Below are 22,234 nucleotides of genomic sequence, written 5' to 3'. Positions count from 1 at the left end.
AAATAAGCCTGATCTAATCAATGTTTCTTTAGTAATTAACTGTCAATTATCTTCTAGAAAAAATCAAATAAGCCTGATCTAATCAATGTTTCTTTAGTAATTGACTGTCAATTATCTTCTAGAAAAATCAAATAAGCCTGATCTAATCAATGTTTCTTTAGTAATTGACTGTCAATTATCTTCTAGAAAAATCAAATAAGCCTGATCTAATCAATGTTTCTTTAGTAATTGACTGCCAATTATCTTCTAGAAAAATCAAATAAGCCTGATCTAATCAATGTTTCTTTAGTAATTGACTGTCAATTATCTTCTAGAAAAATCAAATAAGCCTGATCTAATCAATGTTTCTTTATTAATTGACTGTTAATTATCTTCTAGAAAACTTAAACATTTCCCTGTTAAAAAGATTATTCTTGCCAAAAATTATCGTTATTTTATTTTTGGTGTTTTCACACAAAGTTATCTGCTGAGTACTGATACACACACCCTCCCCCATAAATTTTTTTTTGGCGGGGAGGTTGTTCTTTTTTTATGCCTAACCCTGTGGAGACTAATCCTATAGTGCCCTAACACAGACTCAATATAACCTAACCTGACCAAAAGTATTAAACAAATAACTAACCCCTAGTCCCCCTTTCCCCTTATTTTTAACTTATTTAAAAATAATTAAGGGGTGTTTTCAGTGCTCAACAAGGTACTTTGTGGGAAAGTTCCATATTTTTTGTTGCCTTGCCTCTATAGGCAAACACACAGGGTTTAAAAAAACTAGTATTGAATGTTATATAACATCACATATACACAGTTATACATTTTTTTTTTATAAATCATCAGTATTAATATTGAACACATTTATTCGCTATAATTTTTTTCAGTGCTTAAAGGGACTTGATTTTAAATTATTTTAATATTTTCTTCTATCTTAAAACGGCTTTACAATCATGACTTTAAAACGTTCTTAAGACAAAAATATGTTTTAATGATTTTTTTTGTAAAAATTGATTACCTATTGAAAAATTTCTCTGATTCTTTCAATACATAATACGACATAGAAATATATTTAAAAAATAGAATAGTAAAATATTTTTTTTTACTTGAATGTATTTATTTCAGGTAGGAATATTTCATCTAGCTGTAAACTATTGTGCTTCTTATTTGTCTGCAATGTTAAAATAGTACCTTCTAAATCAGGGTGGAGCGGAAATTGGACTGTAAATCCTACTGGTTTTCAAATTTTTAAAAATTTGGGTTCTTTTGTTTCATCTTGATTGTTTAAGCTTTTGTTTACGGTTTACTTAAATCTACAGATGAAGGGGCAATTTGGTTCAACTTTATATTTTTTTTTTTTTTGGGGGGGGGGGGGTGCGAATGTATCAATTTATCGTCCAATGCCTTATCCCCTTAGATCCCTGCTTTCTTACATATTGGTTAAAAAATGTACATCATTAAATGGTTCTACAATATGTAGATAAATAATACGTTTTGACTCAACACTCAGTATAGTTTAGTTTATTTTAAGAAGAAATCTCCCTCTGTAAGCTGATATATACACATGTATATTGTGAGATCTAGTGCAGTTTACGGTAAAGTGGTCCTGATAAAGATTTTAGATTATCTTTAAAAATCTATGAACTTTTTAGGCTGTGGGATGTATACATAGACGTCCAAGGGGGGGGGGGTTAATGGGGCGATTATCCCCCCATTTAAAATTTACCCCTACCCTGGGGGTGCCGTAGGCACCCCCAACCATTCAGGAGGGGTTATTCACCCCCCCCCAAAAAAAAAAACAATCTTGGGGGGGTAAATCCTTCCCCCCCCAAAAAATAAAAAGCTTGGACGCCCCTGGATGTATAGATTATGCTAGCACAAAATTATAACTTAAATAGGTATCATTACTCAATAATGCACAGTTATTTCGCAGTGCAAATAATTGCGCGAAAAAGAATTATTTTACGCGTATTTTTTGTGTTCATTACTGGATCTTTGCTATTTGAGATTATTTATATGCCTAAGTTTAAACACGTTGTGCCGTTTGGCAGCTAGCAGCCTTAAAAGTTCATAGATTTTTTGAGATAATCGTTGCCAAGAACAATTATCCGGGAACTGCACTGGATCCGTGTTGTGTATTAATGAAAATTATGTAATGAAATGAAGTGATTAGTATAAACTTGTGATCTGGCCCAACTAAAGATAATAAATAAATCATTGATAAATATCTTGTACAAGAAAATTTATGTTAACTTAACATGTGATAATATTTAGTAATGTACTTTTAGCCAGGGATTTTAAGGGATAAGTTAATGGGCGATAAATTAATATACATCTCCTCTACAGTGTCCCGGTTTAGAAAAATTTTGTTAAAATTTTGGCACCCAGCCAAAATATGGTTGATTTATGGGGAAAAAAAGACCCATGCAAAATATTTTTTCTGTAATGCAAAAATTGCGACGGTACAAGCACTTTCAAATTTTGAGGCCCCCCTTATGGAGGTCAAACTCAGAACTATGGCTTTATGTTGCTCCCAGGCAGGGTTTCGGATCCGGATCTGGATTCGGATCCGGATCTGCAAGGATCCGCATATTTTCGAGTCCAAGGATCCGGATCTGTATTGTTTTGCATTGGACTCAAAAAAATGCGGAAAAAATGGAAAAATCTACCTAAATTTATATACAATCTCAGACATTCTCTTGATGAGAGCCAATCTTTAAGGTTTAGGGTCAGACTTGAAAATTAAAAGTATTTTTGACTTTGAATTAAAAAATAAATATTTTTTGAAAGGTTTGGTGATTTTATTTTTATTGTCAAGGATTTGGAACCGGATCCGGTAGGATCCGGATCCGGATCCGCATCCGCATCCGGATCCGCACTGACGAAATTTTGAGGATCCGGATCCGCAAAAAATCATTGCGGATCCGAAACTCTGCTCCCAGGAAAGTGCTTGAGGAGTAGAATCAGTAAACTTTTCCGTTTCAAAATATCTCGTTCCTAGCCTCAGAAATAACTAAAAATCCACCATTTTTTTAGAGCTTATTGAGAATTGTCCAATTTGTAGAAATTTTTTGAGATTTTCTCAGGCTAGGAACGAGATATTTTGAAACAGACAAAAGTTCCTGATTCTACTCATCAAGGCCTGTCCTAAGAGCACTATGAAGCCATAATTCTGTCGTAATTTTTGCAAAACGGAAAAAATATTTTGCATGGGTAAATCAACCATATTTTGTCTGGGGGCCAAAATTCTAACAAGTTTTCTCTAATCCGGGACACTGTAATCTCCACATATGAAAAGCAAAATTACCCTTTTCTGTAGATAAAAATCATGGAGTACAAACTTCTAGTCTCAAACAAACCAATCAAAATGCAAGTCCTCAAAGTTTTTGAGCCCATTAAGTAGAAAACTTTAGTCACTAGTGTAATTTACAGTCCAATGTCCTCTACCTCCCTGACTTATCAAAGAAAATCTATGACATCAGGGATGTTGGGTTAGGACAATGGACAATAATAATATGTTTAAAATTCTGCCCTTAGCAACTAAGAAGGCGGGGAAGAAAAATCTTTTGTCTTTAAAGTAAAAATAAGGATTCACAGAACAATGGCATTTAATATTATTTTGCATGGAAGAGGGGGGGGGGTATTGACATTCGCAGCAAACATCCTATTTTTTAAAAGCGAAGCTTTTCTATAATTAGGGTCCGTCCGTCACGGATAGCTTTTTTATTTAATTTAGGCATGTTAAAATTGTCCTATCGATTTCAAATTTTGCATGGTGATTCCTTTAATAGTTAGATACGATTTAGAAAGCGTAGCAACCAGGGTGGGGAAAAACCCAGGGTTTTTTTAAAAAGCCCAACCCAACCCATAAAAACCCTTAAAACCCTGGGTTTTTATGGGTTTTTTAGGGTTTTATTGGGTTTTTTCATTTAGGAGTCAAATACATTTGATATATTGATGAAATATTAATGTTTATGTTGTTGTAGGTAAAAGGTAAGCAAGATTTCACAATAAACTAGATAGATAATGAAGAAAGCTGGCATTCCGATCAATTATAAACCCTTATTAGCAATAGTGCACAAAATATTCTATTAAGGGGGAGGGGAGGTAAAAGCTTCAAAACATGGAACCTACTCCTCTATTCTTAAGCTGTCAACTCCCAGAAATTATTAAGGTCTTTTCCTTTTTACAAACACTTAATAAAACCATCTGCACGACACTGTAACTATTTCCTTTCATAAATTGTTATGTTTTAGTTTAAAAAATCAATTATGATTATGTAATTTACACAATTTATATATCATCAATTTAGTAGCAAAGCGTTTTCTGAAATTAAGCTTTGAGAGAAAGTAATTTCATACATTTTAACAATAAGTACAGCATCATTTATACAATTACTTCATATTTTTTTATGTTTTTTTAGGTAAAATTTGCTTTAAAATGTTATTAACTTATTAGGTCCTAGTCTTTGAGTAAATAGAGGTTTAATTTGTAAATTTTAACGTGAAATTTCAATGTTTTTTCAAAAACCCAAAAAACCTTGGGTTTTTTTTCAATGGGTTTAAAAAAAAACCCTGGGTGGGTTTTTTTGGGTGGGTTTTTTGTATGCCCACCCTGGTAGCAACTCTATAATCATCACCAAATTGTCCGTACGTCCATTTTAAACATGTTGATTTTTTTACCTTTTAAACAACAAATTTTTATGTGATATAATCATCCGATTGATCTGATTTTTGATATATTGATTCCTGGGACAACAAAGTATAATGTATTAAGCGAAGCAACTCTATAATCAAGTCCTAAAAATGTAAGTATGTCCATAAACATCATCCTGAATCAAGCAGTTTTTCAACAAATTTACTTACAATTTTGCTTTTACTCTTATACATTTATGTTTTGATTATTCAGTTCTGACACTATACAAGTGTTAATGTCCGGTTGTCCTACCGTTTCAGTGCTTCGCTTTTATGGATGTTGTCATCATTGTTATATTTAATTTCGGAATTTTTGAAGACACAATAAAGGCCAATTTGTTGATTATAAAAATAAAAATCTTAATGTAAGTGATGGGGGTGGGGGATTTTTATCCTTGGAAATAATGCTACGACTTTATTGACTAATTATACTAATTTACAAAATTTTAAATGTTATAAATTAAGATGAAATGAAATTAATCCCCTTTCTAATAATGAATGCCGCTACTCGTACTTTCCTCTCCCCCCTCTATTTTCCTCTTTCTTACCTCCCCTTTTCTATTTTTTACCTCCCTCCCCCCAAATAAGAAATCTAAAGCAGACAAACATTTCTCCTCTCTCTCTATTTTCTACGATAAAAAAATCTTGAAACAAAATAAAACTTAAAAACTAAGCATTATGTGTTGGAAACCAGTTTTTTCTAGCGTGATTTTAGGCTTTAAATATTGTTTATCATTAAAAAATTCACAAAAATAAGGAATTTTAATAAATTAATGCAAGTTTTATATTATATATGCGACGCTGAAAAATGCGTAATTTAGTAAGTTAAACAAACTTTAAATTATATCAAAATCATCAATTTCAGAATAAAATGTTTAAAAATAAAAACAGTCAGAAAAAGTTAATATTTTTACTAAATGAAAGAAGTAAAAGTGATAATTAATCCCAAAAGTGCAATATGATTTAGTTTTTTAGTGACATATTTTTAAAAAATGAGGAGCGCAGATGCTCTTAAACGTTTGGCTGCTGAGGTCCGTACGGTCAGGGACAGGGAGCAGACACGGATACAGGGACAGTCGAGATGGAATTGGATTGAGGAGACCTGGCACCCAAGTTCTAGACTTGCTATACTCAAGGTAAGCTTTATATTGGTGTCATGGAGTATAGTAAACCTCATAAAATTCATCTAAGAGCGAAACAGAATTTTCCTTAAACCAAGTTTTTGAGCCGTTCTAAAGATTTAATTAACTTTAAAGTAACATACGTACCCCTTTCTGTAGATTAAAATCATTGGTGGAAAAGTTTGGACACTACTAGTATGTACCTACTAACTATTAAGATTTATTAAGCCCCCAAAGTTTTTAAGCCAATTAATGTAGGACTTGTTTACAAACAATTAATGATTAACATAATTACAATGTCTCCTCCCTCCCTGGATATTTATTCAATAATTGTGAGATATCAGCCATTCTTAGCCAACTGAAAGCTCATTTCCAGCTATTTCTTTATTACTTATATATTATTTTTTTTCCCTTAAATGTATCTTACATCAGACTAACCCATAGGTACCTATCTAATAATCAAAAATATTCTACCAAAATATTTTATGTTTCACCATGCACTCCTAACACCTCAAATGTTTAAATGCATTTCATGCAACTATCCCTTTACAAACGTATCTAGATTTTATAGATGTTTAATGATTGAATTAAATTAAAGATAAGATTTGATGAGAGTAGAAACGAAAGGGGTTATTTGAATTGGCGATAATAGAATGATAAGATGTTGTTTGTTTTTATCGCATTTTGATTATTAACCTAAAATCAGAGGGGTGATGCCTAGTCAGTGTTGTTTGACATAAAATGGGTGTGTTTTTGTCAATCTCGTTTTTTTTCTCACTGTTAAATTACATCTATATAGCTGCACAGTTAAATTTTTTTTAACGCCCATGAAATTCAATAAGGCTGTCAAATCAGAGTATAATAAAACATTCAGTTTTTCTTTCCACCCTACGCTAAATAGCCTTAAACATGTATTGTCCAGACCATTAATCAACTTACCTGTGGTGCATTATTTGCCAAATGTACCACTTTTCTGCACTACCTCTCCGATTTTGCTAATACTCCATATTTTGGTCCGTTGGGTCATTCAAGGATGCTGGATGGCCAAAAAAAAGTTTCAGAGTCCCTGGATGTCTAGATATTTTCAAAAAAAGAGAAAAAAAATTTAGTTTTTTTAAAATTTTTTTTTCTATTTTTAAGTTACTTAAAACTGTCATATAGATACAGATTTTGACTAATAACAATAATATTTGTCTATTTTACAATTTTTTACACTTTTGGGACACCCTGTGCATGTTATTGAAAAATGATGTTTTTTGCCCATTTTTGGGGAAGGAGTCGTTTAAGGGCCATAGACTATTTCTTCATTTTTGTAGAACTTTTCAAGACACATCATTTGTTATTTATGCAAAAACCGCAAAAACCGAACTGTTTTGCCGTTATTCACCGCCAAAGGCAGAATTTTTTACGTTTTTTGCCGTTCCCGAGGTTCTAATGGGCATTTGTGGTAAGAAGACGTTGATTTATCAAGATAACTGTGAAATACTTTTATTTAGGCATTTTAATTTACTAAAGAGATAGTTTCACGAAGTGCATTTTAAAAAAAATAGTGAACTGTAAGTTTTTTCTATTTTAAATAACGTAGTAGTGCATAATATAAAGTTATTGATTAAAATTAAAAGATTTGACCAGGGATTTTCCTTAAAAAATCAGTTTTTCATTTTTATTTTCAACTTCTTTGCATGTTATATATGGCAAAAACTTTTTTGTCATAAATACAACTTTAGATAGCATTTACTAGTTAAAAGAACTTCAAACTTTTTATACGCCAAAGTACACATAACAACAAAGAATGATCAATAAAATATTTAATATAGTACTTAGAGTAGTGATCTTTTTATATGTCTTAGTAGAATATATTAGGCATTGGATAGATATGATTGTGATAAAGAATTTTAACATTGACCTGACCAAACTTTTTTTATTTGACAATATCTAAAAAAGTTAGTGATTTGCAACATAAATTACATGAGAATGGTCTTTATATATATATTTATATGTTGTATGGTTAGTTGGTATTTCCGCGTGAGATAATGTGTATATTGTAAGTAAACCGGACGGTTTCCTTTATTTTTTTAAAAAGAATCTATAGAAAACCTGTCCTATAATGAACTGGACGTTATTTTTTATGTTTTTTCAGTAACTTGTCCCAAGGGGAACCCCTGTTCAATTTTTTTTTAACTCTTGAAATATGTGGAAAAAGATTCTTTGATATTGGTGTTTTGGCTATACATATTTGGAAAAAAATTGACCATTCTCATGTAATTTATGTGGTTAATCACTTTAACTTTTTTTAGATATTGTCAAATAAAAAAAGTTTGGTCTGGTCAATGTTAAAAATTCTTTAACATATAATCATATCTATCCAATGCCTAATATATTCTACTAAGACATATAAAAGTTCACTACTCTAAGTACCTTAACTCTTTAAATACACTTCGTAGAACTATCCCTTTCATGTGAAGTAAATTTTTTTGTATATCCAACCGATTTTTGTCAAAAGGAATTTCAAATGCACATGATTTATGTTTCTTTTATCACTTATGTTATAGCAATTATTTATGTTATATTCACTTAATTTTCTTGTTTTAACAATTGAAATCCATATCGACGAAAAACGGTTAGCTGCACAAAAAATTTTACTTAATATGAAATTTAGTAAATTAAATTACCTAAATAAAAGTATTTAAGAGGGATCTTGATAAATCAACGTTTTCTTACCACAAATGCCCATTACAACCTCTGGAACGGCAAAAACGTAAAAAAATTCCGCCTTTGGCGGTGAATAACGGCAAAACGGTTCGGTTTTTGCGGTTTTTGCATAAATAACAAATGATGTGTCTTGAAAATTTCTACAAAAATGAAGAAATAGTCTATGGCCCTAAAACGACTCCTTCCCCCCAAAAATGGGCAAAAACCATCATTTTTCAAAAACATGCACAGGGTGTCCCAAAAGTGTAAAAAATTGTAAAATAGGCAAATATTATTGTTATTAGTCAAAATCTGTATCTATATGACAGCTTTAAGTAACTTAAAAATAGAAAAAAAATTTAAAACAAACTAAATTTTTTTTTCTCTTTTTTTGAAAATACAGGGTGTCCAAAAAATATGAAATTATTGATCTGGTCAGAAAACACTATGGCCAAACATACTAAGACACATATTAGAGTAATTTGAAAAAAATAGCCAATTTGGACCAAGTTTTAGCTCTACAGACGCAAAAATCACATTTACAGGGTGTCCCAAAGTGAAATTTGACAACCTTACAGTCCCGGGTGGTCCGAACCGTTATATACCACATATGCACACAGATAAAACACAGGATTTAAGCCAAATAAAATGATTTTTTTCGGACAGGTATTTTGGGTATTATGCTAGATATCCAAAATACACTTTTTGTTGGACACCCTGTAAAATTAGAGTTTTAGCCAAAATAGCATTATGTGCGCTTTTTACATGAATAAACGATCATTTTGGTGTATAAAATGTATAGATTGGATGTAAATTAATTTTTAAAATTGTGAAAATATGGGTGTTTTTTACATTTTTGTTACCTACCTTCATAGATAGCTAGATATCTAGACATCCAGGGACTCTGAAACTTTTTTTTGGCCATCCAGCATCCTTGAATGACCCAACGGACCAAAATATAGAGTATTAACAAAATCGGAGAGGTAGTGCAGAAAAGTGGTACATTTGGCAAATAATGCACCCTGTATATCCGTCTAAAATTTGAAGTATCTTGACTAACAAACAATCATATTTTATTAAAAGCGAATAAAAACCTTTTTACTAAAGAGAAACAAATATAATAAAATATAGAAAAACACCAGAACGATAAATTAAAATTCTTCCCAATAATCATAAAAAACCTTCTGTAGATTAAAACTATTGGTTGAAAAGTTTGGACACTGATATAAATCAGACCTGGTTATAAATCTTTCATTTCCAGTGTTTTATAATCCAATATCCTGGACCTCTAGGTACCTCTATAGGAAAACACAAATTTTAAGCAAAAATTTTGTTATTTCAGGCTTCTACTGTGGCCGCGAGCATACTGTTAGCCATCCTGTTACTATGCTCCGGGTCAGGGGACAGTTTCACAGCTGGCATTCTCGTACTACTTATGACAGGGCTGAATCTTGCCATCACAGGCCTGGATGGATATCTCCGCGAACAGGAGATATTTAAGCGCACAGATAGGTAGGTATTAGTATAACACATTTTTCTAGCATGCCTTCGAAACCGATGAATATCCGTTGGATTAGAACCGGTTAACAGCCATACTGAAAAATCATGTATAGCATCGTATTACAGACAATTTTCCACGAATATTAAAATAAAATTCCTAAAATTAAAACTAGCATTGTTAACAAAATTGGTTTTAGTCTTAACATTTTTTTCATATCCGCGGAAAGCTGTCTATAATACGATGCGATAAAAAACTAGGTATTCTAAATAAACATCAACTTACAATCCACTAACAATAAATCAAGAAAAGCAATCAAACGGACGGACAAAGTGAAAAACATACCTTGTGTGATATACACTGATAAATTGCAGTGTGAAATATTGCCCCTCCCTCCCCGTCCCCAACTATTTATGAAATTTTACTATTATAGGTTGATATCGGAACTAGAACGAGAAAGTTTGAGGGAGTGGAATGGAGGAAACTATCCCCACCTGCACACACCCATGTCTGCCAGTGTTGTTCTACAGTGGGCATTAAGGTATGAAGCAGGGATCTTCAGGGATAAGCCAATGGTTTATAAATTGATGCACAATGAATTTACCTGCTGATTGGTGTTTGGACATTAACACTGCTAGCTTTCACCATGCAATCAGGCTTAAAAAAATTCATCACGTTTGAAAGTCTTAAGAATGAGAGATGTTTTTGTAATGTTTTGGGGCCAGTATAATTTACAGTCCGATGTCCTCTTCCTAGCAAAGATGCACCTATGAATTCAATTTATGAAAACGATTCATAAAAAAAAATTTACTTATTGCAAATTAATTGAGATGGAAAAAAATAGAGAACATTGTGAAATTCAATTTACTTATTTGCTAATCAAACGGTAAAATCCATTTTTAAGGTTAGGCTGAGTAAATATAAATAAAGTCCCTCGAGATTAAAGTTTCTTGCGAGGAGTTTAAATCAAGATTTTTATCTTTAATATAAAGAAGTAAGGACATTTGTCTGAAGATTACGAGTTTAGAATTTACTTGTCCTAATGTATAGTACTTTTCAGGGAAGCATTATAAAAGTCGTTGGGTGGTTTTAGACTATTTCCCTGACCACCTACGCCCTTTTTTAGAGGCTATGGGTGAAACAACTAATTAAAGATTTAAACTAAAGGGTGGTTGACTTGAGATGTAGGCAAATATCTAAGAATTTTGACTAAGTACTTTATGTACCTAATAAGTGTATTGTTTACTTTCATGAATTATTTCTATTTTATTGATTTACAATATTTATTGTTTAAAAAATTGAGATTAAATAGACTCTTATTATGTTTTAATATGTATACCTAGTGTATTAGGCAAAGGACGACAAATTGATGTATACCCCCAATTACGAGAAACAAAATTTCTCCGTTTATAAACTATAAATATGGTGGAAAAGTTTGGACACTGCTAGTTGTATATTATATGACATAATGCAGCTAGATTTAAGAAAAGTACCCATAGTTTTTAAGCCAATGAAAGTGCGTAACTATCTATATTACTCTAGTATCTGAATAATATGATTAAAGTATTAATAAATAGGTATAGAATGTCTAGATGAACAATCATTTAATTTGACCAATAGCAACGAAGTTTATGAACATTCCGATAACATTATTGGTAAAAAAGTTTAAGCATCTTAGTACGAAGACCAGAGGTGGATTTTTCACGAAAACAATTTTGTCCCTCTAAGCGATTAGTGGGGCAAATTTTTTTTAAGAATCCACCTCAGTTTTATTTTTTGTTCATCTATATAATAAGCCATCAGCTTAAAATATTTGAATTTCATAGAATTTAGCTTTGCTTTAGTAAATTGTTCTGTCCAAATCGTATTATGGAATTAAATCATTTGACAGCTTACATTATTAAATGTTAATAAAATATTAACAAAATCTTTATTTGCTAGAAATTCCTTTTTAAATTGGACGGACAATTATGACAGGAGAAAAATTGTCATCAATTTAGTTTGCTATTTCCCCAGTAATTTAATAGTCAGTAAGTTCATCTAGTAGGAGGGTTGGAGGTGTGATTAAGAGAGGAGGAGGGGTATTTTAGCCTGCTGCGTGTTTCACTTTATTAGAGAACATGAAAATCTGATGTAAGATCCAAGTATTAATATATCCATGGTCTGATTGACCATCTAGGATAATAAATCTATTAGAATAGTAGGTATTAACCTTTGCGCCTTTTTTACAATTATTAATATTGAGAGTGGACTTTTTATCTTTTTTGCGTAGACAAACTTGACATTGATATCAGGGATATAACAGGATAAGACAATGACAGGTAAATTCCCAATGATGATACACAAAATTACCCCCTTTCTTGTTTACAATCAGTAGTTGTATCATTTGGACACTCAACTTAATGAACCAACCAAACAAAATGCATTAAAAGACCCCAAGGTTGTTAAGACAACAAATAAGGAAACGTTATTCTAAGACTTTCAGGACTAGCGTAAAAAAAAATCCCAATGTCCTCTTCCTCCTTGCAATGATATAGCTGTTTAGTTTAGCTTAGAGTTTGTGAAGAGTGGTCAGTGACCTAGTTCCGGGTTCCAATCCCCTTGTAGTGGTGACGTGCATTAAAATATTAAAATTTAATAGAAGTCCTCAAAGTTGTTAAACCAACGAATTAGAAAACGTTTTTTTTAATTATTATTTTTTGGTTCTTATATTTTCCTACCTATTGTGATTAAAAGATAGCTTCGTTATCATTATACAAGTTTACGTTATAGATACACCGAAAATAAATCTAGAGTCAATTTTAAAAGTTCGATTTCCCCTAAGAGGGTGTTACTGTTGGTACCCCCCTACCCAAAACAGTTTTAAACCTTCCCAGGACCTAGGAAAAGCTAAAATGTATGATAGAATCATATCGGATCAGCGGTTAGCGAGATACTTTTTTACAAACGGACAGACAAACTCATAGACATCCAGTTACTTTTAGATAAAAATAATACCTACTTGTTTTCAGAAATGGGGAGATGGTAAACGTACCATGGGCACTGCTTGTCAAAGATGACATCATTTTCATGAAACCCGGTCAAACTTCACCTGCTAGGTAGGTAGAAAAAAATAAAATTATTCTCACAGTTAAATGTTACCTAGGTACTTGATATTAATGGTTTTACCGACCTAATTTTATATCGTCGTAATATATAAAGAATTAAGGCTTTTTTTCCGTTAAGATCCGCTAATCAATGAACCGATTGAGTTCTATGCTTATAGTGTTTCTTAAAGGTCCTTGGATGTTTTTAGGCTAATTTAAGACTAGGGATGGTTTTTGTACATTTTTACAACCCCTTCTGTCGTAGATTTTCCGATTGCATCCACTAGTATTGTAAAAAATGGAAAGGTGTATTTATATGTCTCAAGATCTCGCTAACCACTATTTAGCAACTAACAACTGATTTAGCAAGAACTGACAAAATAAATTGTAGTTTGTTTTCCAATAATTCAACATCCTTTTACAGATGTCGTTTGGTGGATGAAAACATCAACCTCACACTAGAACAGGGAGAAACCTTCCACATGGACGCCTTCAAACGGATGGAAAAAAGCCTGGTTCCCGAATTCAAACTGTCGATGGAGCCGCAGCGCTTCAAGCTGGAGGAGACTCCGTACCTGGCGGAACTAGAGTGTGTCCTGCGCCATGCCAACAAACGGCCTGTCTCCAAGTTGAACAAGAGTCGGCACTTCTTGTTCTCCATGCTGGAGGTGTATCTGCTGCCAATGTTTCTCATACTCATTCTGGTCTGGAATATGTGCCGTTCCAGGTAGTAATTCTTTATCCAACTTTGAATGTTTTTTACATGAAGAAGATACTACCTACTCGGTTTGTGAGAACAAAACCATAATCATGTACCTACCTTTTTAAGCCATAAACTTTTTAAAAACAATTTAGTAAAGGTTTTTTTAAAGTAAACAAAATACTCAAAGACATACAAACAAATAGAAATTGTTTAGGTATAACTGGAACTGGCATCCAGCCACCAGCCTGTCCACTCTGTTCCTGGTGGAGCCAGCCGCCGTCTGTATTCCCCTGCTCTCCATCGCCTTCCCCCTGTGGTGGCTGCTGACCAACCACGCTGCTCTCGCCAGTGTGCTCTACATCCTCCGTCATGGCACAACCAGCAGACAGTTTCACAAGGTTAGACTCGCTTTTCTTTACAACACTCAAGAAAAAACCCAGAATCAATTAGGGATTCTAAAGGATAAGACAATAGACGATAAAGGAGGATGTGCTTAAGGACCATTTGGGCAGGGGGGGGGGGGGTTTACTCGAGAACCCTTAGAGCTAGAGGGAGCTAATTTTGGATTTAAGCTTCTATGGGGCCAAAGTTACTTTTAAAATTATCGTCGACCCCCCACCCCCCCCCCAAAATTTTTTTTTTGGGGGGGGGGTAAAAATATGTTATTTTTTTCAAAAATTTTTCGCCTTACAAGCAACCCTGCTACTCTCTTAGTTTTAAAGATAATTGGATGAAATCTTTTTGATTGTGTCACTAATTACTTCAAGTTTTGGTATCTTTTAAAAAAAAAACGGCGACGGGACCGCCGCTCCCGCCGTCCGCCACCAAAAAATTTTTTTTTATTGCATTTCTTGCCGAATTGGGCAATTTGGAATCATTTGAGACCATGTTATTTTTTTCAAAACGGAAAATGGCGGCGGACGGCGGGAGCGGCGGTCCCGCCGCCGTTTTTTTTTTTAAAGATAACAAAACTTGGGGTAATAAGTGACACAATAAAAAAGATTTCATCCAATTATCTCTAAAACTAAGGGAGTAGCATACCGTATTTAAGATATACCTTTATAAACGAGAATTTGAAAAAAATAACCAAGTCCCCCCGCAGGGTTGGTTGTAAGGGGAAAATTTTTTGAAAAAAATAACATGAACTCAAATGATTCCAAATTGCCTAATTCGGCGAGAAATATAATAAAAAAATTTTTTTTGTCCCACCGCCGTTTTTTTTTAAACTTGGGGTAATAAGTGACACAATAAAAAAGATTTCATCCAATTATCTCTAAAACTAAGGGAGTAGCATACTGTATTTAAGATATACCTTTATAAACGAGAATTTGAAAAAAAAATGACTAGTCCCCCCCGCAGGGTTGCTTGTTAGGGGAAAAAATTTTGAAAAAACAACATGGTCTCAAATGATTCCAAATTGCCTAATTCGGCGAGAAATGCAATAAAAAATTTCTTTTTTGGTGGCGGCGGAAAACGGCGGCGGACGGCGGGAGCGGCGTTCCCGCCGCCGTTTTTTTAAAGATACCAAAACTTGGGGTAATTAGTGACACAATCAAAAAGATTTCATCCAATTATCTTTAAAACTAAGAGAGTAGCATACTGTATTTAAGATATACCTTCATAAACGAGAATTTGAAAAAAATGACTAGTCCCCCCCGCAGGGTTGCTTGTAAGGCGAAAAATTTTTGAAAAAAATAACATGGTCTCAAATGATTCCAAATTGCCTAATTCGGCGAGAAATGCAATAAAAAAAATTTTTACCCCCCCCAAAAAAAATTTTTGGGGGGGGGTGGGGGGTCGACGATAATTTTAAAAGTAACTTTGGCCCCATAGAAGCTTAAATCCAAAATTAGCTCCCTCTAGCTCTAAGGGTTCTTGAGTAAACCCCCCCCCCCCCCTGCCCAAATGGTCCTTAAGCACATCCTCCTTTATTTACGAACCCATTTACTATAAACAAAATTAACCCTTCTGCTGATTATTATTGGTTGAAAAGTTTGGACACTGCAATTTCAAACCAACAAATCAAGATTAAATGAAATACTGAAAGTTTACAGTCCTATGTTCAAAGTAGTAATATACAGGGATCTAAAGGGATCACAATAGACGAAAAATTATTGTTAAGTTAGAACTACGTTATTTTCTACTTTATAATCATGAATTGAAAAAAGTACCCAAAGTTTTCGACCAACAAATGCATATAAGGATTGGGAACAAGGGGGGGGGGGGAAGTTCTGACACTTTTGCGTAAACGGTGATTATAGGCTTTGTCTTTGGACTGAGAGGATAGGTTATTAGGGATAAAATCATTCTTATATGATGAATTTCCCCCAGATTTAAGATTTTTTGGATAGGCCTCCAGGTTCCGGAGCTCCAGGCCTCCAGGTTGTCTCTCTACAGGTAAAAATGAAATTTTTTTTTTTTTTAAGAGTTAGATGTCAGCTTATGAGACAAAATATGTATGTTTTTTCTTCAAATATGTGAATAACAATCAAAAAGAAGTATATTTTGTTTAATAAGTTAACTTCTAACTCTTCAAAAAAAAATCTTATTTTTAATTTTTACCTGTACAGAGACCACCTGGAGGCCTGGAGCTCCGGAACCTGGAGGCCTATCCAAATAATCTTAAATCTGGGGGAAATTCATCATATAAGAATGATTTTATCCCTAATAGCCTATCCTCTCAGTCCAAAGACAAAGCCAATAATCACTGTTTACGCAAAAGTGTCAGAACTTACCCCCCCCCCCCCCATATTGCATATGTCCCCTCTTTCGTGGTATTATATAATAGATTCTTAATTTTTTCTAGACCGCAGACCCTTTTGATGACACCTTGGAAAATCCTGAAATGGAGGAGAAAGGTGGTGGAGTTGGTCTTAGCCAGGAAAACATACTTTATTTCTTTACAATAACCTTGCTTCTGAGAGAGGTGATGCGTTCGATTCTCGGTTCAAATAGCATCACAACCAAAGATTTTTAAAAGTTGTTAGTATAGTTGGGAAAAAAACCTTGGCCCAAAACAGGAGCAACTAGGTAACATACTCAGGTAAATACTTCTAGACAAAGGTCTGGCACTTACTAGGTTGGGTTGGTCTGCAATGGTTGGGAAGTTATAGCCGCAGCCATAGATATTTTGGAAATGGAATGATGATTTCTTTGTGGGAATGATGATCATATTTTTGAAAAATATTGTAAAAAGGCATATACCTATATGCTTCATACTAAATCTTTGCTGAAAACATATTCTCATACCCTCAGCCGTTTTAGTGATATTAATAGTCATTCAACAATAGATTTATTAACAAGAAATGAAATAAAGTATATAAAAACAGGTTGATTATTCGCATATTGTAAGAATGATGAAATGTAGCCTCGCTGGTGAAGGTGAATATTTATCCAGGTAAAAATTTGGCTGTTCCCCTCAAAGTGTCTAGTCGAGTACCGAAAACCCTGCCCTACTTTATTTGAAATAAATTGGTAAAGGGATGGGGGTAGTTTTTGGTTTGCTTTAACTAAGGTTAGGTTATATTTGTTACATAACATATTGTTACATTTGTACAACAAGCTCCGCTGGGCAATTTGAGGGAAAGCACCAAAACTTTTATTGAATTTAAGTCGTGTAACATAGAAAGATAGGTACTGTTCATACTGAAATTACATTTAAACGAGAAGGAAAGGCAGTATGAACAAAAATATTTTGCCTCAAATTTTTCATTCAAGAAAGTACATCCCCCTGCCCTAATAATTAAAAAATATATCAAAATTAAGTAGCCACTTAGATTTTAACTAACAATATTTGTATTATTTTTAGAACTGAAAATTTACTGCACACCCTTGGTTCTGTCACTTCCTTTTGTTGTACTGATAAAAAAGGTTTGAATTTTTACAGTAACTACATTTTTCTTTCTGTTTTAATCTAAATAGATGATAGGGTAAGGCGGGATGTGATGTCGGTAATTTTTTTTATTTTTTTTAAGGGAATTGAAAATATTATTTCTAAATGAAACCAAGACCATTAGAAAGTTCACGGAAAAGTCTATCAGTTCCTAAGTTGACGTTATCCTAGGACTTTGGGAAGTTTGTCAAAATTGGACCTAATAAATGAATCATATTCAATTTAATCTAAATTAATAATCATACTCGTTGTAAAAAACTTTAAAAGGGGAAGGATAGGTATTAATTAGAGAATCAGGGGAAATTAGACAACAGATTGTATTCAAAGTTTCATATATAGGTCGTCTCATACGTTGGTTAACAACTTTTGGTAACTTTTATTAGATATTAACTGGTTGTTTCAAATAAGCAGTGCCTAAATTTTTCAACCAATATTGGATAAAAAATGTTTCTAGGTTTGTTATCCTGGCAGAACCCTTCACCAGAGAAAATATTCTTCATGAAACCTAAGGAATATAGTTTTATTTTATTTTACCTACAAATCTTTGACTAAATGAAAACAAGGATAACAACATCCATAAAATTCAAGCTTAACAGAATGTCAGACAAAGAAACATTACTTCAAAGTTTCAATAAAATTTAATTACAGGATGCTTGAAAGGGTCACACTAAAATTTACGACTTTATTATAGAGATGCTTTGCTTATAACATTATACCTCATGGGATCAGTAATATTTGACATAAAATCACTTCACATAAATTCATTTCACATAAAACATTTGACATAAAGTATCATTTGACATAAACTCATTTGACATAAAGGTACATTTGACATAAAAACGTTTTACATAAACTCATTTGGCATAAAGGTACATTTGGCATAAAGATACATTTCATATAAAGGTATACTTGACATAAAGGTACATTTCACATAAAGGTACATTTCACATAAAGGTACATTTCACATAAAGGTACACTTGACATAAAGGTACATTTCACATAAAGGTACCCCGAGCATGGCAACCGGTGAACAGAATCTCAGTTCTGCACCACAAGCCTCGCACGACTGAAGTTCCCATGTCTATACAGTAGATCTTTTCATGAAAATACACTTTTTTTAATTTCAATCTTCTGCTAACCTAAAAAGTTACTTTAGGGGCCTAGAAATATATGTACAAAATTTCAGCTCTCTATCTCTACTGGCGACCTAGCGCCAGGCATGTAAAATATCAACAGATAACGGTAGCACGGCGGTTTTAACAATATCTCAGTAATGTGAAGGTTTTAAGCTCTTCTGCATATTTCAATTTAAACACATAAGGCCAAAGATATTATATCCAAAAAATCTTTTGTCAAAGTCTACTCTAGACCTAGCGCCAGTCAGTTTTCTAAAATCATGCATTTTATACCTGTGAAAAATGAAATCGCCAGCGCTAGGTGTAGAGTAGACTTTGACAAAAGATTTTTGGGATATCATATCTTAGGCCTTATGTGTTTAAGTTGAAATATGCAGAACACCTAAATTCACCTTCCAAGCCATTCTCTAAGCATTTTATTTTTTTGTTGTTGAAATAACGGGATTTCAAAACTGCCTTTTGAAAAGGCCTAAAAAATATCTTTTTTTGTCCCTTTTTTCACTGTATATAGTTACAACTTATTAAGATATTATTCTCAGTTAAAAAAAATTGGCGCTTCCAGCACCAAAACCGGCAAAAACAGGCAGTTAAACTTCTGAACCCCTACTTAACCCCCTGACAGACCCCCCCTCTATCTCGGCTCCTGTTACAGATAGAGACGTAAAACTTTTTTCTGGTTGTTCATGTGTATTTTTAGAGAATTGCTTTTTCTAGTCATAGCGGTCAGACTGCTCCTTATCCGCTTTTTAGCGGCCAGTCGCTAAATATTATAACAGCTGTAGAGCGGCCAATTTTAAAGCTAAGAAAACCAAATTTTATGACAAACTATTATTTTTTATAATAAAAAAATACCTTTTCTGACCATCGCCGAAAAACGACAAATAACGGAAACCGCCAATTTTGGCGGTAAAACGACCAATTTTAAAGCTAAAAAAAACAAATTTTATGACAAACTATTATTTTTTATAATAAAAAAATACCCTTTTTGACCATCCCCGAAAAACGGCAAATAACGGAAACCGCCAATTTTGGCGGTAAAATGGTGGTTGGCGGCGCTAAATAATATTTTTATCTGTTTATAGTTACAACTTATTAAGATATTATTCTCAGTTAAAAAAAAAATTGGCGCTTCCAGCACCCAAACCGGCAAAAACAGGCAGTTAAACTTCTGTATCCCTACTTAACCCCATAACAGACCCCCCTCTATCTAGGCTCCTGTTACAGATAGAGACGTAAAACTTTTTTCTGTTGGTTCATGTGTATTTTTAGAGAAAATTACTTTTTTCTAGTCATAGCGGTCAGGCTGCTCCTTATCCGCTTTTTAGCAGCCAGCCGCTAAATATTAAAAAATCTGTAGAGTGGCCAATTTTAAAGCTAGGAATACCAAATTTTATGACGAGCAATTATTTTTCATAACAAAAAAAATGCTTTTTCTGACCATGGCCAAAAAACGACAAATAACGGAAACCGCCAATTTCGGCGGTAAAACGGTGGTTGGCGACGCTAGTTTTATCTGTTTATGATCACAATAAAGACTACATACAAAAATTGGCTGGTCTAGAGTTGTTTTAGAATTCCGCTACTGGCAGCTTAAAAACAGCAAAACTACAGGTAGGAAATAAAAAATCAGTTAAAAATCGGTCAAGGAGTGGCCAAACGGTCATGGCCTTACTATTCACGGAAGTTTATTATTACTCAAGAATTAATATATATTTATCAAAAAATTTAATTGATTTGAAGCTTACATGGACTGCCGCCACTGGCTGCGGTCAGCTGGAAACAACAGCTGATTTAAAAAAAAAATTTAATATGTCATGTAGGCATGTAAGATAAGCTTAATTTTACAATTTTAAGTCTATGAGTAAAAAAATAAATACACTGGAGCCATTCAAAGTTATTTGAAGACTAGGAGGATTATATCCTGCTGGATCATACCTGAACATCTAATTTTCATCTTATTTTTTACTAAGGTTGATTAAATATTACAAAAGTGATTACAAGAGAGTTGTCCTTACTTCTGATCTTAGAGCTTTGTCTTTATGGATGTTGTCTTCCTATTTTTTGTCTGTATTTAATCACTTATTAATGTTGTCATCATTGTCATATTATTTGATAAAAATATCAATGCTTTACAAATAAAATTTATAGAGAAGATCATCTTGATGTTCTTAATAATTAGATTTGTATATTTTGATTTTGTTGTTAACCCTTTGTAGACAAATTGATAATATTTCTAAATGTTATATTTTTTAATTGTCTGCGTCTGGCATCTGACTAAAATAAAAATCTATTACATTAGTTTAAACAATTAACTGTCTTGACCCTTTCCAGACCTTAATCAGCCAATTTTTGTACGTAGTCTTTTATTGTGATCATAAACAGATAAAAATATTAATTGGCGCCGCCAACCGCCATTTTACCGCCGAAATTGGCGGTTTCCGTTATTTGTCGTTTTTTGGCGATGGTCAGAAAAAGCATTTTTTTTGTTATGAAAAATAATTGCTCGTCATAAAATTTGGGTTTCCTAGCTTTAAAATTGGCCGCTCTACAGTTTTTTTAATATTTAGCAGCTGGCTGCTAAAAAGCGGATAAGGAGCAGTCTGACCGCTATGACTAGAAAAAGTAATTTTCTCTAAAAATACACATGAACCAACAGAAAAAAGTTTTACGTCTCTATCTGTAACAGGAGCCGAGATAGAGGGGGGTCTGTTATGTTGTTAAGTAGGGATACAGAAGTTTAACTGCCTGTTTTTGCCGGTTTGGGTGCTGGAAGCGCCAATTTTTTTTTTAACTGAAAATAATATCTTAATAAGTTGTAACTATAAACAGATAAAAATATTATTTAGCACCGCCAACCGCCGTTTTACCGCCAAAATTGGCGGTTTCCGTTATTTGTCGTTTTTCGGCGATGGTCAAAAAAGGTATTTTTTTATTATAAAAAATAATAGTTTGTCATAAAATTTGGGTTTCTTAGCTTTAAAATTGGCCGTTAAAAAATAATAGTTTGTCATAAAATTTGGTTTTCTTAGCTTTAAAATTGGCCGTTTTACCGCCAAAATTGGCGGTTTCCGTTATTTGTCGTTTTTCGGCGATGGTCAAAAAAGGTATTTTTTTATTATAAAAAATAATAGTTTGTCATAAAATTTGGTTTTCTTAGCTTTAAATTGGCTGCTCTACAGCTGTTTTAATATTTAGCGGCTGGACGCTAAAAAGCGGATAAGGAGCAGTCTGACCGCTATGACTAGAAAAAGCAATCCTCTAAAAATACACATGAACAACCAGAAAAAAGTTTTACGTCTCTATCTGTAACAGGAGCCGAGATAGAGGGGGGGTCCGTCAGGGGGTTAAGTAGGGGTTCAGAAGTTTAACTGCCTGTTTTTGCCGGTTTTGGTGCTGGAAGCGCCAATTTTTTTTTAACTGAGAATAAT

The 22,234-nt window shown here is 33.3% G+C and overlaps 3 protein-coding genes across 11 annotated transcripts in view; 1 reads left to right on the top strand and 2 right to left on the bottom strand.

The window, feature by feature from the left end:
* Nop60B (dyskerin pseudouridine synthase 1 Nop60B) overlaps positions 1-22,234 on the bottom strand; it is a 581,533-nt gene that overhangs the window by 190,368 nt on the left and 368,931 nt on the right. The window lies entirely within an intron of this gene.
* LOC145317800 (small ribosomal subunit protein uS7-like) overlaps positions 1-22,234 on the bottom strand; it is a 250,489-nt gene that overhangs the window by 186,867 nt on the left and 41,388 nt on the right. The gene's annotated exons all lie outside the window — the stretch shown is intronic.
* The window catches only part of l(2)k05819 (transmembrane protein 94-like protein l(2)k05819), a 30,048-nt gene continuing 12,934 nt past the window's right edge, over positions 5,121-22,234 (top strand). For all 7 annotated transcript variants that reach the window (XR_013879117.1, XR_013879115.1, XR_013879116.1 and 4 more), the window contains exons 1-10: positions 5,121-5,815; positions 9,834-10,003; positions 10,423-10,530; positions 13,001-13,087; positions 13,500-13,802; positions 13,993-14,176; positions 16,585-16,660; positions 17,109-17,175; positions 17,587-17,648; positions 18,125-18,181. Coding sequence is in view for 2 of the 7 variants with exons in the window: in XM_080159061.1 (XP_080015187.1) it covers positions 5,672-5,815; positions 9,834-10,003; positions 10,423-10,530; positions 13,001-13,087; positions 13,500-13,802; positions 13,993-14,176; positions 16,585-16,660; positions 17,109-17,175; positions 17,587-17,648; positions 18,125-18,181 (1,258 nt within the window). In the remaining 5 variants the exon portion in view is untranslated. The remainder of the gene's footprint in view (positions 5,816-9,833; positions 10,004-10,422; positions 10,531-13,000; positions 13,088-13,499; positions 13,803-13,992; positions 14,177-16,584; positions 16,661-17,108; positions 17,176-17,586; positions 17,649-18,124; positions 18,182-22,234) is intronic.

The sequence above is a fragment of the Acartia tonsa genome, chromosome 4, assembly GCF_053477335.1.
Source record: "Acartia tonsa isolate MP-2025a chromosome 4, ASM5347733v1, whole genome shotgun sequence".
In the NCBI taxonomy this organism is placed as follows: domain Eukaryota; kingdom Metazoa; phylum Arthropoda; class Copepoda; order Calanoida; family Acartiidae; genus Acartia; species Acartia tonsa.
Note: the sequence above shows the minus strand (reverse complement) of the source record. Positions and strands in the feature narration are given on the sequence as shown.